The following is a 15,009-nucleotide window of genomic DNA, read 5'->3' as shown; positions in this document are numbered from 1 at the left end:
TCTAAAAAGCCGCAAAACGGCAAATAAAAAAAATAAAATAAACAACCCAACTGTACCTCCTGATGTTGTAGTTGGGTATCTGCATTTTCAGCCAGGAGGACTGGGCCAGAGAAGACGTTATTCTCCACACCATCCAACCAGGAGGAGGTGGATGACACAGCTGTGTAGAGCTGCTGCTCCATATTCGCGACACGTGTCTCATGTCCACCACCAGGCTAGGTACACAAATTAATATTGTCAGAATACACCTAACAAAAAAATTCCTGACATCAATGTGTATCATTATGTACAAAATAGTCAAATAAATGGCAAACCTGAGTGGTCATATCCTCGACTGTCTGTCTGAAGCTACCATATAGAGTCTTTAGGGAGCATTTATCAGCCTGAGTTTCCCCTTTAAACAATGACCCAGCTGTAGTCACACGAGAAGTTCTGGAAAAAACCTAAAAAAGAAGTGAGAAAAAAATAGATAAAAGTCAATAACAGTTCATGACCTTTATTATTGCTACCATATGCTGACAATACGGAAACCTCACTGTACCGGCTGCTTGTGGTCCTGCTCCAGCGTTTTCTGCAGGAGCTGCAATTTAGTTTTGAGCTCTAGTCTGAGACTTTCCCATCTCTGCCTCATCTGTTCTTGTTCTGCTTCAGCCAAAGCTGCTGATGAAAATGGCTCTGTTGCACTGCAAAAACATTAAAACATTAGTGAATAAGATTTGATTTCTGTTTCTATAAACATTGTATAAACACCTGTGTAAAATACCTGGCACTACTGGGTGAAGCTTGCTGGATGAGGATCTCCTCTCCTCTGCTAGCAACTGACTGGAGCAGCTTTTTCTGCTCTGCAAGCTGTTCCTCCAGTTCCTTCACACACACAAAAAAAACATATTGCACATATCAGATTGCACTGACTATAACATAATGCAAGAGTTTAATCTTAAATCTAAGTGAAGATAGCTGAGAGACGCCTTACATTTGATCAAACACAGAAAAAAAAACTGTTTTTTTGCGAGATAAATACAGAAATAAAATAGATACTTATATGAAGACATGGTGTGTTGATCACAGTATATAAATGTTTCCTTGGTCACAAGGATAAGATGGAAAAGGTCTTTCGACAGGCACTAGTAGTCATTTTTTCATATGGAAATATATAATGATAACATGTGGAAGAAAACACATATCAGCTTCGATACAGCTATTCAAAGATGGTTGAAAACTGTGTTGAAAATACCCTCTGTCTCTGAAGGCTGTCTTCATGCTGCTGGGTTCGTGTGGTCCGGGCTTGGGCCAGCCAGTCCTGCACACTGGGACTCTGAGAGACACTGGAATCTGATTCACTATCCTCTGGCTCCTGCAAAGTGCCCTTCAGAGGAATACATTTTATGTTGTTAAACATATATATAGATATATTCAAGAGTTCAAATATTCAAATTTGTTAGTGGAAAAAAAGTGACAGTAAAGCGATACCACATGTCAGCTGCAGTGTCTGGCCAAGCATTAAATATTTTCTATATTTAGCTTTCATCTGCTGCTATATTTGGGCATGAAAACATTACATAATGTATTCATCACGCTTTCATGAACAGGGTATTGCAAAATGAATAAAAAAATCTTCTTAAATGTGCCAGTAAATGAGCCTTTTAATGTAATTAACTTGCACTGATGCATGTGCTTTCGCTTGTAAACGCAACAATCACAGTGGGAAAAAAGAGTGAAGTCAAACTTTTTGCATGCTAACATGTATCTGGAAACTTTCTCACCTGGATGTTAAGCTGTTTGTCTTGCAGCATCCTCTGCAGCTCTAACAAACCACCTTTTAATGTGCGCAACCTCCGGGCCAAATGTTCGGCTTCCTGTCTGGTGTCTGTCCGGCCTTCGAGCAGCAGGTTCTCACTGTGCAGTGACAGCTCGGAGAGAGCAGTCACCTTCTCTTCAATCTCCAGCAGCATGTTCTGCAGTAACAAGAGGAGAGAGGCCAGTTCAAACATGGCCTCCAGACCTGCACGAGCTCCTCCTTCTACACAACGGACCCTCCAGGTCTGGCTGAGTCCCCAACTCTTGCAGCTTTCCCTGACCATAGGACAGAGAGAGCTCTCATCCTTGGCCTAACTTTCCACCCTTGCCTCCTGTGTAACATATTACCACTAATCCTTCACGCTCCGAGCTCTGCAGCGCACATCCTCTCGCTCAAAGTCAATAACAATACTCCTGCATTTAGCTCCATGGTAAGTCCAGACCACTTATCAATGCTCATCAACAAATGTCGCTCCAATGTTTGATAAGACATATGTTTTCTTGTAGGATAGCCACTCCTTGCAACAGATAGCTTCAGGTAGACAGCAACTGTCTCACCCTTCTGCTTTTCCCTCCCTCTGCACTAAGATTCCCCTACTTGGATATTCTAGCAGCTTTATACCCGTAACCAATCCCGGGAGCAGGCTCTATTAATCGTCTGAAACCTACAAACCCTAAGAACTCCGCCCTGTGCTCTGCACTCCCCTGTCCCACAGAAACCTCTGCATAATCTGCTTAAGACTAGTGCTACAGTCGCTTAGCACTCCAGCCATCTGAATGCCCCTCTAACTCCACTAATGCTCTTGTTTACTTTCTGAAAAGCCCCCATGATGATCCATATGTAATATGGGAAAGGAAATATTGAAAGATAAGACGTATGTTGATAATCCTCTTTTGGCTTGCATTAGTGTGTTGATCAGAGGCAAAGTCAGAACATCCATTTCAAAGGTTCACCAGAGCTGTCTATGTCATTCTTGCCAATCCTCTGCAACCGTCTGCTCTAACAGAGGGCCCTCGTATCTTTATATTCATAAATCCACTTTTATTCCTCATGAACCAGTAATTCAAACACTGTTTAGATACAATACCCAGAGTGGACAGCAGGGGGAGCAGTTACCTGACATTCAGTGAGTTGAAGCTCTACGTCTTTTTCTTCTGCAGGTTTAGGTTTAAGGATGAAGATTACAGCACTGCGCATCCTGGATAACCACTGATCCAATTCATCAGTCTGGGTGTGATAGAACTGTATGGCCTGCTCCTGGCGCTTACCCTCCAGACGATCATTGACACACTCCTGCAGAAGGCAAGAGCACACATTAATTATTACATTCCTGCCAAAGATTGTTGTTTCAGTTGGTTAATTTGCTGGATCTCTCAAAATTCACAGTATCATAGAAACATTTACCAGTCCTGATAGGCTCTCAACTTTCAAGTTATTCAATTTTTCTATACAAATAAGTATTCAGTTATGTTCTATTTTGAAATGAGGTTTAATTTATCAATAAAACACAACTTAAATCCAGTAATGTGCTTCCAAAAATGGGATAGAACTAACCTCCAGTAACTGTTGTTTCCCTGAAGCTTTCATTTGGATGGTGGCCATCCTCTCAGCTAACACAGCCAGTGAGGACTGCATGGCCAGTTGGTCAGCTATGTCCGAGTCCTCAGCATCGGCAGCCAGATCTTCTGTGAACTTTGTTTGCAGCCTCTCGATGTCATCCTGCACTCTATGAATGTCCTCTATCATGCTCTGCAAAAAACATTTAGACATAAACAATAAATATTTTTTATGTATTGATATGTTATTTCTGCAGCAATGTGTGTTCTCAGTAGGTGTATAAGGTTTAAAGTTGGGGAGGATCTGTGACCTGATTGATGTTTCAATAAAGTTTGATCCTACTTTTGTTTATTTGTTGTTTCATTGGCAGGAAAAATGGCTGTAATACAGTGTATTTCACATAAAGATGTGGTTATCATAGATGGAAATAATTCTTCTACTCTCTCAACTTCTACAAACAATATTAAGAAAGGTGACTTAAACGGCATATTACTGTAAATTAAGTTACTTTAAGTCCAAACAGAAAGTAGAAACTATGGTTGTTATAGTGGGGATAAATCATATCCACATTTCTGGTTTTCTGCTTCTATGATAAATTTTGACAGACTAAATAAATAACTCCTTTAGAAAATGGAATGAAGATGTGATGTGATCGCTGGAGCATATTTTTGAGTAATTAAGAAACATTAAAATGCACTCAGTTACAAGTCAGAGACATGAAGCTCAAGAAAGTTCAGGTTTGTTGTGGTGAAGGTACTTTTTCCTCCTATAATAAAGTCAATGAACTGTTATCATAGATATGCACTGATTGTTGTGATATCAAAGAACAGTCAGCAGATTTGCCTTGGCAGTGGTAGTATTTAAATAAATTACACTTGGTAAATCTAATGCCAGAGGAGAGACTTTGGAGCTACGTAACACCATTCAGCGCAGATATGACAACATATGACATTGGAAGTTGTAAACTAACTGAGCTGGCTACTCTGGCTAGGCTTTCTTTCAACAGGACTCACCTCATGAGCTTTTATGTGGCCATCTGGACTTTTATCTGCCTCCAGAGGCTCACTGAGTCTGGCCTCCAAACTCTCCATTTTAGAAGAGATTGACTGTAGAGAGCCTTGGTAATACTGCTGTTTCTCCAGTGCTTCATACAAAGATCTTTGCTTCTCACTGATCTGTAAATCAATTGATTAAATACATACGAATACACAATAGGTTAGTTTAAGGCCACTAAAAGTGGTAACTAATGGCAAATCATTGTATACATTAATTTTGATTATCATTTGAGAAATGCTCTGTTTAACCTGCTTATAGATCTTAGTTGTCAATGACATACATTTCATTTCAATGAAAACTTAGGTGTCATACAGTGGTGATCAAAAGTTTGGGCACCCCTGGTAAAAATTTAGTTTAATGTGCAAATAAGGAGCTTTAAAAAGATGGAAAATCTCGAAAAGGCATCAAAGTACAGTTTAGACATTCTTATAACATGTAAAAAAAAAGTTACATCTTATTTCCATCATTTAAGCCTTCAAAATAACAGAAAACAAAATATGGCATCTGTAAAAGTTTGGGCACCCTCCAGAGTTAGTACCTTGTACGCCCCCAATTTGACAACAGAGACCTGCCAGTGTCCTGGATTGTTTACATTTAGTGTCTGGAAAGACCAGGCGATGTCAATCTCAAAGGTTTTAAATGCTCAGACTCATCTGACCTTGCCTCAACAATCGGCACCATGGGTTCCTCTAAGCAGTTGTCAAGAACACTGAAACTGAAAATAGTTGATGCACACAAAGCAGGAGAAGGGTGTAAGAAAATAGCAAAGTGTTTTCAGATGCTAATATCCTCTATTCCGAATGTAATCAAGAAATGGCAGTCACTGGGAACAGTGGAAGTTAAAGCAAAATCTGGAAGACCAAGAAAAATATCAGACAGAACAGCTTGCAAGATTGTAAGAAAAGCAAGTCAAATCAAAAAAAGTTTGATTGCACGATCCCTCCAGGAAGATCTGGCTGATACTGGAGTCGTGGTGCACTTTTCCACCATAAAGAGGTACTTGTACAAATGTGGCCTTCATGAAAGAGTCATCAGAAGGAAACTTCTTTTACGTCCTTATCACAAAAATCAGCATTTGAAGTTTGCAAAGGAACATATAGACAAGCCCGATGCATTTTGGAAACAAGTTCTGTGGATTGATGAGGTTAAAATTGAACTTTTTGGCCGGAATGAGCACAGGTACATTTGGAGAAGAAAGGGCACATAATTGGATATGACCTTATAAGAGCAGTGCATCACAAACAGCCCAGAAATCTCAAAGATCTGGATGACTTTTGCAAGGAAGAATGGGTGAAGATACCTCAAACAAGATTCGAAAGACAATTGGCTGGCTATAAAAAGTGTTTACAAGCTGTCATACTTGCCAAACGGGGGAGTAGAAGGTACTAACTATGCAGGGTGCCCAAACTTTTGAAGAGGCCATTTTTTGTTTTCTGTTATTTTAAAAGTTAAAATGATGGAAATAAGATTGAACTTTTTTTGACATGTTATAAGAATGTCTAATTTGTAATTTGACGCCTTTTGGAGATGTTCCATCTTTTGTTAGCTTCTTTTTGGCACATTAAAATAAATTTTTACCAGGGGTGCCCAAACTTCGGAGCCCCACTGTATAAACTAATTCTTATTTTTTCTTATAAATTGTGGCATCCTGTTCTAAAGCAAGCATATATGGAAGACTAAATTAAATCATTTTTACACCAAGGAAATGTAAGGACTCATATTTTTTAACATACCACATTCTTTAAAGTCTCCCATGAGCGCTGCAGGTCATCTAAGTTGGCTACAGACTCAAACGTCGGGTCGTATAATTCTTGGATTGGAGCTCTTATGAGTGTCCCACGTCCCATCTATAAATAAACATAAAAACAACAGTTTTACGAAGCTCCAAATTTACAGTCATCCATGATGAGCTTGCAGGTGAAGAATATCCTGTATGTAGATGAAGACTTGTATTGACTTGTTTTTTCCTTTTGTGATGATTACCTGCATGTGTTTGTTTTACTAGGCAAAAAGAGGAGAAAACATCTCAGAAGCAAAAAGCAAAAAACACCTTGATTTACACAGAGAATCAGAAATATAGAAATCGTCACAAGTACCAGCAATTAAGACAGATATGAAGAAAGAAAAAATGTACTAAGAGAAAGAGAGGACAGATACCTTAGTGATAGTGCCTTCAGTGTAAGTTATTGGAGAGGGAGAACGGCATACTGGAGGAGATGAGACGTCACTGCTAGTGCCCTCCTCGCCTGACTCCTCAGTAACAGGTGACAGTAGAGTGTGACAGCGACCAGCTGTCATCTGACACAGCACACAACAGATAAAAAAGATTAAGTTTTGAAAAGGTTGATCAAAAAAGGTGTTTAGTTAATATAGTGCAAAGAAGAAAAAAAAAACCAAATATGAGCTAAATTCAGAAATAGTAGAAAATTAGAGGAAGTTTAAATTGTTGCTATCTTTATAAGAGTCAGTACATCATGCAGTATCTGATGTTGTCTTACTACAACAGCTTGTACAGAAGTTTTCTTGGATTTCTCCCCTTCTGTGTCCAGCAGCCCTTCAGGAAGTCCTTCTGTATCACTCACTGTCAGCAGCATGGTGGCATGTTTGGCCTTCACTGCCAGCATTTTGCATTTTGAATTTAGTGAAGCAATTTGCTCCTGATAACCTTTGATCTTCTGAGCAAGTTCCTATACGTGAACACAAAAGTCATGCTAATTACTAAAACTAGTCATGCATTTTGGAATATGCTATGCACAAACATTGTCTCTGTTAAACTGAATGAGTGATTACAGAAATTGCAGCACTTTATATCCTGAACTTATCATGATCTTTATGGTAAAATTTGGCTTGAATTTCAGTTGTTACATTAGCAGCCTTGTTGACATCACTGCACCTCACAACACAACAGCAAACCACTGTAATCTACAAACAACCATAAACTACACATCACAAATGATAAATAAAAAATGATAAATGAAAAATGAAATGATAAAAATGAAGAGAATGTCAGAAAATAGAAAAAAAAACTCCTACAGGCTCAAAAGATATGGAAGATAATCGTGTGTGTATTCATTTCACATTTAAGGGTTGTTTTTAATGTGGATTAACGTCAAATTCATAGACGAATGCTAGAATGTGACAGATTCTATTAAAAAAAACATAAAATCTACTTCTCCTCACTGACTCGTGCTTATAAGACAGACGTTTAGAGCGTGAAATAAGATGCTTTTACTTCATGGTGAAGAATCTGGGCTTGCAGCTCCTGGATGTTACTGGTGGGGATCGGTATGTCCTGAATGACCCGATGAGCTTCCTCAATCAGCCCCTGTAAATCTCTGACTTCCTGTTCATATTGCTCATACTGAACCACTGCCTCCTGAATAAAAAAGGAAAGTCACTTTGTTAGACAACAACAAACCCCTCTTTTTATGTCTGAAACTGTAACTCCTGCTGCTTGCTGTGCCTTTCAACAATTTATTAATGCGAAACATATTTAGATGCTGAATTAACATCATTACAATGTGACTCAACAACAGCTACCGTGCCCCCCACTGCACCTGTAAGATGTTGCATTGCTGTATTGCTACATGCTGCAAGTGACTGGCTTCTTGCTGCAGACGCAGAGCTGTGCGACAGATGGCGAGGTTGGGCATCACCTCCTCAGGGACTTGGAGGGCACTCTGGCACAGCTGTACTGCCTGTACCTGCTGCTTGAAGCTCTCCATATCTGCCAACAGACGCTGCAAAACCAAAGAAAATGTATATTGTGCTCAACTTGACAACCAAACACACAAAAACTTGGGAGAAAACCACGCCTTTTGGTTACCTGTCTCTGAGCCAGCTGTTCTTTGAGACTCTGGCGTGCCAGTTCTGGTGAAGTGAGTGTGGCTTGGACCTGCTCCAGAGCAACATGTAGAGCCTTTACTTCATGCTCTAAGGCTTCCATACTCTGAAGAGACAAGCCGATTATATGAGTGACAAACTCTAATACTTCTTAATTAAAATTATACAAAGATAATAAGATAAAAAACTAAAAATGAAAATCATAAAAGCAACAAAAGAAAAAGTTCTCTTTACCTTGTCTGCATCCTGCAGGCTCTGGAGACGTGTCTTGATGCTTTGCTGAAGCTCATCAGTATGCCGACTGAGTTCACAAACCTGCTGGCTCATTGACTCAACCTGCAGCACCTCAGACAGAAGTTCGACTTTCTCTGCCATAGACTCCAGATCTCCATGGAGCTCTCGAGACTCCCGCAGGACAGCCTAAGCACCAGGCAACAAGGTAGGAGAATGAAAGGTAGATGTGAAATGGTCCTCATATGGTTAAAAAAACCTTCTTCAGTAATGTTTTACTAAAAGTATGTTTATTTGTACTCAAATCATGTCCATTTATATATATCCTTGTGTTTGGATCCCAATAACACCCCCACTCACCTGGTACATCCGAATCTGTTCTTGCAGGTGAACAGTAGAGTTCCAGATGATGTTTGCCCGCACCAGACTTTTGGCTTTCTCTGACCACCTCAGTATAAAGTCCAGCATCTCATTATACTCATCTATATAGCAGACAGCCTGAAAAGCCGAAATAAGAAACATTCAGGTTTAATCTACATAACTGTGCTGTGATGTTTACAAGTGTTTTAGCATTAAAACAACAGTTTTATTATAAGAAAAGACTTAAAAATACCAAAGCTCACCTTTTTGAGCCAATTGTTCCGGCAGTCCGCTAATCGCGTTGTGTGATGATGCATCTCTGACAGTTTGCTTATCGCGTCACTCAGTTGTTTGGCCAGGAGGGGGTTTCTACGGCCAAACTCTTGCACAGCAACATCCAATTCTGAAAGAGTGCGTCCACAGGAGTCCAGGTCTTCAAGAAGACTCTGAGAAAACAAAAAGCATATTCATAATATTAATGAAGGGAAAAAAAATGAATTTTTTATGTAAGATTTTGGAAAGAGATATGAGGAATACAATAAATAAAAAGTGGAGAACAGACCTTGACCTCTTCTTTTGCATGGTCAACATCAGGAGATTTGTCCTTAAACTTGTTTGAGATCGCTTTCAGTTTCTCAGATATGTCATGGATTCTAGAGCTGAAATCTTCCTTTATTTCTCTGGTTTTCTGGTTTTCTCGCTCTTTAGAAAGGACCTGGGACATGGAGAAGAAAATAAATAAAAAACCCATGAGCAGGCATGCTACATTACTTTTGGCATCCCAAACAAATATTACAAACTTAGCTGATGAAAAAAAATTCAAAAACTATATTTACATCAAAATCTGCTTGTAAGATAAAGCCTGATATACCTGATCTTCAATGGCACCCAGTGCAAGTGAGACCTCGGCTAGTTGCATGGAAATTTCAGAGGGGAGAATGGTGTAGAGGTCCAGGTACTTGCTTTGTTGTTGCTCAGCTAATTTATCCACATTCTGACGATACGTGATTACATCACCATGTACAATCTGAACATTACAAAGAGAAAACACATTTAGAATAAAAAGGAAAAGTTATACACACATTCATTACTAGATTAATCAAATCAAATCAAACTTTATTTATATAGCCCTTTTTGTACAGATGTGTTTCAGTGTTTTACAATATAAAAACAATTTCACACTTACGCACACACATGCACGACCACACACGCAGCCCAAATGCACAGCCTCACGCTTCCAGTACATCTCTATACCAAAATAAAACTGCCTCCAGGTTTCTGTCTGTCTCTGGCTTCACACTGCTGCAAGGTAACAATATCTAAGGGATCTGGAGCCGCCCCAAGAATGACCATAGGAGACGCATTCACAAGAAACGCCCAGGTTGGGGTGGGCCAGAGCCCACACCACAGCCAAAAGGCTGCAGTGTAGAACCCCTACCGACAACCCCAGCCAGGACGACCCCCCCACTGCAACCCCGCACACAAAACAGGCGTAGCCCCTGACAAGGAGGATCCCCATGAGGAAAACATTGAAGCTTAATTAGCTAAAAAGATAAAATAAGAAAAAAAAAAAAAACACAAGATAAATTAACTAAATAAACTAAATAAATAACAGCAGAAAGGTTCAAATAAAACCTATAATCAATAAATAAATAAATATAAGTAATATATATACATATAAATAAATAAAAAGTAAGTATGGTATGTCATAAAATTAGGTATAAGAGATAATAAATAAATGAGAAAAAAATTCAAATGAAATTTCAATTAAAAGCTAATTAAAACAAATTAAACATTTGAAGTATTTGTCAAAATAAATGCATGATATATTTATATGAACATATGAACACACAAAAATGATTATTCTATTTAGATAGCAGACGCACCTCCAGCTCCTGCAACAGACAGTCTATGTCTGGTGTGGGATTCAGAAGCAGCTCCCGCGTCTCCTGGATCCAGGCTTTCACAACACTAAGCTCCTTCTCCACTTCCTCTCTTTCCCTCAGTTCCTGAGCTGCCTGAGCCCGTTTGGTCCTGGACTGTGTCAACAAACTGTGGGGATCCAAAAAATGTATCCTTCTCAAAATCTTTTCAACAAAATCACTGTTTTTAAAGCTAATGACTATATTTAATGACAAAATCCATTCGTCAGTTCTTCCTACCTTTCCATTTGGTCTTGAACAGCTCTGATCTCTTTCAGGCTCGGCAGCTCGTCTTGCTCATTTGTTGGTGAAGGCACTTCCACATCATGCAGCAGACTCAGAGCATACTGACGCAACAGTGTGAGCGAGGAGAGTTCCCGTTCCAGGTCTTGGCTCAGCAAGTCATGCTGGTCCAGCAGAGACTGCAGAGTGGCTTTGGAAGCCTTTTCCACAGCACTGTCGGGGAAACGACTTTGGAGCTCTTCTGAGACGTCTCTAACCTTCACCATCTGTAAAAGAAAAGATACTTACAAACATTTGAAGCTGAAAAGTTTTTACCAATCATTTCGCACCACTGGCTGCCTGTTTACCTTTTCTCTGAAAGTCCTCCATTCCTGCGCTGTATCCTCCAGTACTCTCTCCTGCCCCCGCGCCACACTGCGCAGTCGTGTCCAGCGCTGCCACACAGTGGTCATTGAGCGACTGATGGTGGCCTTACTGGCATCACTCCCGACCAGCTCCAGCTGAGCAGCTTGTTCCTCTAAACCACTCAGCTTCTCTTGGAAGCCATTAACAAGCGATACGAGGGACTAAAAAAAAAAACATAGACTATTAATAACTCATGGCATCTGCAGAAGCCCTACATGTGTGTCATGTGTATTTCGTACCCGGTGACTGCGTAGCTTGTCTTCAGCCTCTTGACTTGTGGCTGCCTTTGCAGTAGAAAATTCAGTAAGCTTCTTTTCTGCCTCATTCATAAGCTCAATGACAGTTTGTCTTGCATCCTGGAAAGACTTCCACTGGGCCACACAGCTAGGAAAAAAGTTTTGGAGGGTAAGATGGTACTATCAACAGTAACAAATTGCAGATAAAAAATAAAAATAAAAGTTCATTATTCAATGTCTTCTTACACTTACCCGTGTAAGACATCCTCATGGCACTGGAGCTGATCTCGAACCTCCACGCCTCTCTGTTTTGCTGACTCTACGCTCACCCGTAGCTGCTCTTTAGCTGTCGGGTTAACCAGGTTCTCCAGCTGAGGAAGCAGGTTCTGCAGCTCCTCCAGGTGGATGAGAAACTCCTGCTCTGTTGACAAGATGTCCGCCTGCTGCCGGAGACACTCCTCGTAGTTTTCGACATCTACTCCTAAACTGGCTTGTTGAAGGAAAGACACAGCATCCTCCAACCATTCACAGGCTGACTGCATCCTGAAGTGGTACTTCTGGCACAGAACCAAAGCTTCCTCCAGGGTAATCTTCACACAAACCGAATAAAAAAAAAAAAAGAAAATGGGATTTTTTTTTTCATCTAATTTATGTTACAAAAACAATTTGTTCCAGTAAAAGGAAGACCATCGTACCTGTTTGGAACTTAGTGCTTTCTGAACATCAGCTTGCAGCTTTGCCATTTCTTCTAGGCTTGTATCTACGTGGACCGGAACGAGCTCGTTGGCACTAACATACTCTTGTTTCTCCCGACTACTGAGAGCAGCCACAATTCTCAGTCTGGATTGCACTTCCTCTTGCATGATTTGCTGCTTCCTGATTTCTTCTTGTACTTTCTCAACTCGGACATCCACAATAACAGCACAGTCCAGGTCATCCCTGATCTGCTGCAGCCAGTCCAATGTCCTCTTCATCTCTGTCTCAAAGTCTTTACTTTGGATAAATCTGTTCTCACATTCTTCAATCAGCTCCCCGACGGCAGCCTGTAAAGATCGCAGCTCATCCTGCCACAGAACCACTTGCTCCTTAGAGGCATCGTGGGCTGCTTGGTCCACACGAGGGGCAAGAGTGTCCATCTGCTCCATGAGTCTTGACAAATGAGAGTCGGCACTCTGGAGACTTCCTGCGAGAGCGTGGTAGTTCTTCAGCCTCTCTTCAGCTGACTGCGTCTCTGCACTTACTTTAACCAGCTGCTCTTTTGTGGCCTTTAACTCAAAGTCAACCTGCATAGCCATCGCCTTGTGGTCCTCAAAAGACTCTAGGGTTTCATCCAGATGTTCTACTTTCTGTTCCACCAACCTCTTTAGTCCATTGTACAGGCTCACAAGCTGGGTCATTTCCTCTGGGCGCCATGGCTGGCCAGTGCTACGGAATCCCTCTTTTTTCTGGTTTAGTTCACTCACAGCGAGACCCAGGCTGCTGAGATCGACCTGGATTGCCTTGTAATCACTCTGCAAACTGACTACCTCCTCCGTTTGTAAGCCTACTGGCTGGGTCCCGAGATTATTGAACTGTTCCTCAAGTTCCTTCAGTGCTTTGTGGGTGACGTCTATGAATGAAGTGTACTCATTCCTTGTAAGAATGGCCTGTTGGATTTTCTCCTGTTTCTCCTTGGCTAAAGCTAATATGCTGTTATATTGCTGAGGGAGGGTGTTAAGTTTTTCATCCAAATAGCAGTGGTCTACTTCATTCAGAGTGGGCAGAATTTCCTGACCTGCTCTTTGTACAATTAGCAGAAGATTCTCATATTCGATGGCTTGTTCAACTATTTGTTGATACTTCAGTAACTGTACCTCCAATTCAGCATCTCCCACCATCAAATTTATCTCTGGAAACGTAACGATATCTGCTTGTTTTAACCACTGACATATTCTCTCTAAATCTGTCTTAAAATATTTCCTAGAGACGAGTACTTTTTCAAGCTCCTGGAGTTTCTGTCCACATCTGTGTAGAGTTCTGTCAAAGATATTTTGCAACTCCTGCAGCTTTGTGAGAATTTCATTCTTTTCATCCTCACTGGCGTCCCTCATAAGGTCTCTCCCCTGAGACCACAACGACGTTAGCTCACTCTGATAGGCTTTCAGATTGCTTTGAATGTTTCTGCATGTTCGTACTTGCTTGGCAAGGTCATCAGGCAGCAAAGCGATGTACTCCTCTGCCTGGGCTTTCTTCTCATTCTGCTGAACCCAAGAAATAGACTGACTAACAGCCATCAGGAACTGGGTCCTCTCTGTAAAAGCCTTGCTGAGGTGTTTTCTCCGCTGCACCACTTTCACACTCAGAGATTCCACCTCTGACTGTGTGTCGGCGATGAGTTGCTGTAGATGCTGACGTTCGTTGAGGCCGAGTCGTGCTAGCACCCTGTCAGCGTCGGCCATGGCCTGAGCCAGGAGGAGCTGCTTTGCCTCCAACTCACTGCAGATGCTTAAATGGTCAAACAGGAAACTCTGGGCCAACTCAGGAGGTGGACTCATTTTCATGGCCTCAGACAGAGCAGGTTGCTGCTCCTCTGCCCAGTCCCGGGCCTCTCTTAGACGACCCTCCACTTGACTCATTTCCTCCAAAGTCACCACTGAGTCCTGGATTTTTCTTTCGATTAAGTTTTGCATCTGAGACCAACGTTGCTCAAAATGGCTGATTTGTTCTTTTACCAGCTCTTTGTCATCCAAGTTCAGATGTTGAATGACTCTCTGTTTCTGCTCCTTAAGGTCCTCAAGGGCCCCTTTTTGCTCTCCCAGAGTTACTGCAAGTTTCCGCAGTGCCTCCAGATGCTGAGATGAACTTTCAGCATCCGTTCTGTGGCACAAAAAAAAAAGAAAACAAATTTAAATGTGTTTTTATAATTTTGCTATTTACACTGGGAACAGATAAGTATCATAAATGGCATATTTTATTGGATATTTTCACTGATCTTAAGACAAAGTTTATGTTCATACACACCTGGCCAGATTGTCCCACTCTTTGGACACCTGTTCAAACAGCACTTCCACTGCAGCAATACAGTCATGATATTCCTTACTCCTCTGTAAGTCCTCCTCTCTCTGTGTCTGCAGCTTGTTGGCCTGGTGACAGAGCTCCAGCCAGGAGTGGCTTAGACGGTCAAGTTCTGCATGTTCTGGAGAGTCTTGGCCACCGGTCAATCTGCTCACAGTCTCTGTCATCTTGGTGAGGATACTCTGTTTAGACTGCAGTTGCTGGCAGCATTCCTGAAAAACAAGCAATATGTTTGATGTAAACAAAATATCTCCAATCATCTGCACAAATCTCTTTAAATACTTTCAATTGACCAGGTCAAAAG

General features: G+C 41.1%; 1 protein-coding gene across 5 annotated transcripts in view; it reads right to left on the bottom strand.

Moving 5' to 3' along the window:
• The window catches only part of syne1b (spectrin repeat containing, nuclear envelope 1b), a gene marked incomplete at its 5' end in the record, with an annotated part of 91,450 nt that overhangs the window by 25,957 nt on the left and 50,484 nt on the right, over positions 1-15,009 (bottom strand). For all 5 annotated transcript variants that reach the window (XM_079261702.1, XM_079261698.1, XM_079261700.1 and 2 more), the window contains 27 exons: positions 57-215; positions 315-443; positions 542-683; positions 764-864; positions 1,235-1,366; positions 1,764-1,955; positions 2,915-3,091; positions 3,353-3,547; positions 4,369-4,530; positions 6,145-6,258; positions 6,569-6,709; positions 6,910-7,098; positions 7,644-7,787; positions 7,969-8,151; positions 8,238-8,360; positions 8,489-8,674; positions 8,846-8,983; positions 9,109-9,291; positions 9,408-9,560; positions 9,717-9,872; positions 10,732-10,897; positions 11,008-11,276; positions 11,358-11,576; positions 11,655-11,799; positions 11,904-12,241; positions 12,347-14,507; positions 14,652-14,917. In XM_079261702.1, the coding sequence (XP_079117828.1) occupies positions 57-215; positions 315-443; positions 542-683; positions 764-864; positions 1,235-1,366; positions 1,764-1,955; positions 2,915-3,091; positions 3,353-3,547; positions 4,369-4,530; positions 6,145-6,258; positions 6,569-6,709; positions 6,910-7,098; positions 7,644-7,787; positions 7,969-8,151; positions 8,238-8,360; positions 8,489-8,674; positions 8,846-8,983; positions 9,109-9,291; positions 9,408-9,560; positions 9,717-9,872; positions 10,732-10,897; positions 11,008-11,276; positions 11,358-11,576; positions 11,655-11,799; positions 11,904-12,241; positions 12,347-14,507; positions 14,652-14,917 (6,663 nt within the window). The remainder of the gene's footprint in view (positions 1-56; positions 216-314; positions 444-541; positions 684-763; positions 865-1,234; positions 1,367-1,763; positions 1,956-2,914; positions 3,092-3,352; positions 3,548-4,368; positions 4,531-6,144; positions 6,259-6,568; positions 6,710-6,909; positions 7,099-7,643; positions 7,788-7,968; positions 8,152-8,237; positions 8,361-8,488; positions 8,675-8,845; positions 8,984-9,108; positions 9,292-9,407; positions 9,561-9,716; positions 9,873-10,731; positions 10,898-11,007; positions 11,277-11,357; positions 11,577-11,654; positions 11,800-11,903; positions 12,242-12,346; positions 14,508-14,651; positions 14,918-15,009) is intronic.

This window comes from Telmatherina bonti (assembly GCF_933228915.1).
Source record: "Telmatherina bonti genome assembly, chromosome: 22".
Lineage (NCBI taxonomy): Eukaryota > Metazoa > Chordata > Actinopteri > Atheriniformes > Telmatherinidae > Telmatherina > Telmatherina bonti.
This window is presented reverse-complemented; position numbering and strand designations above follow the sequence as displayed.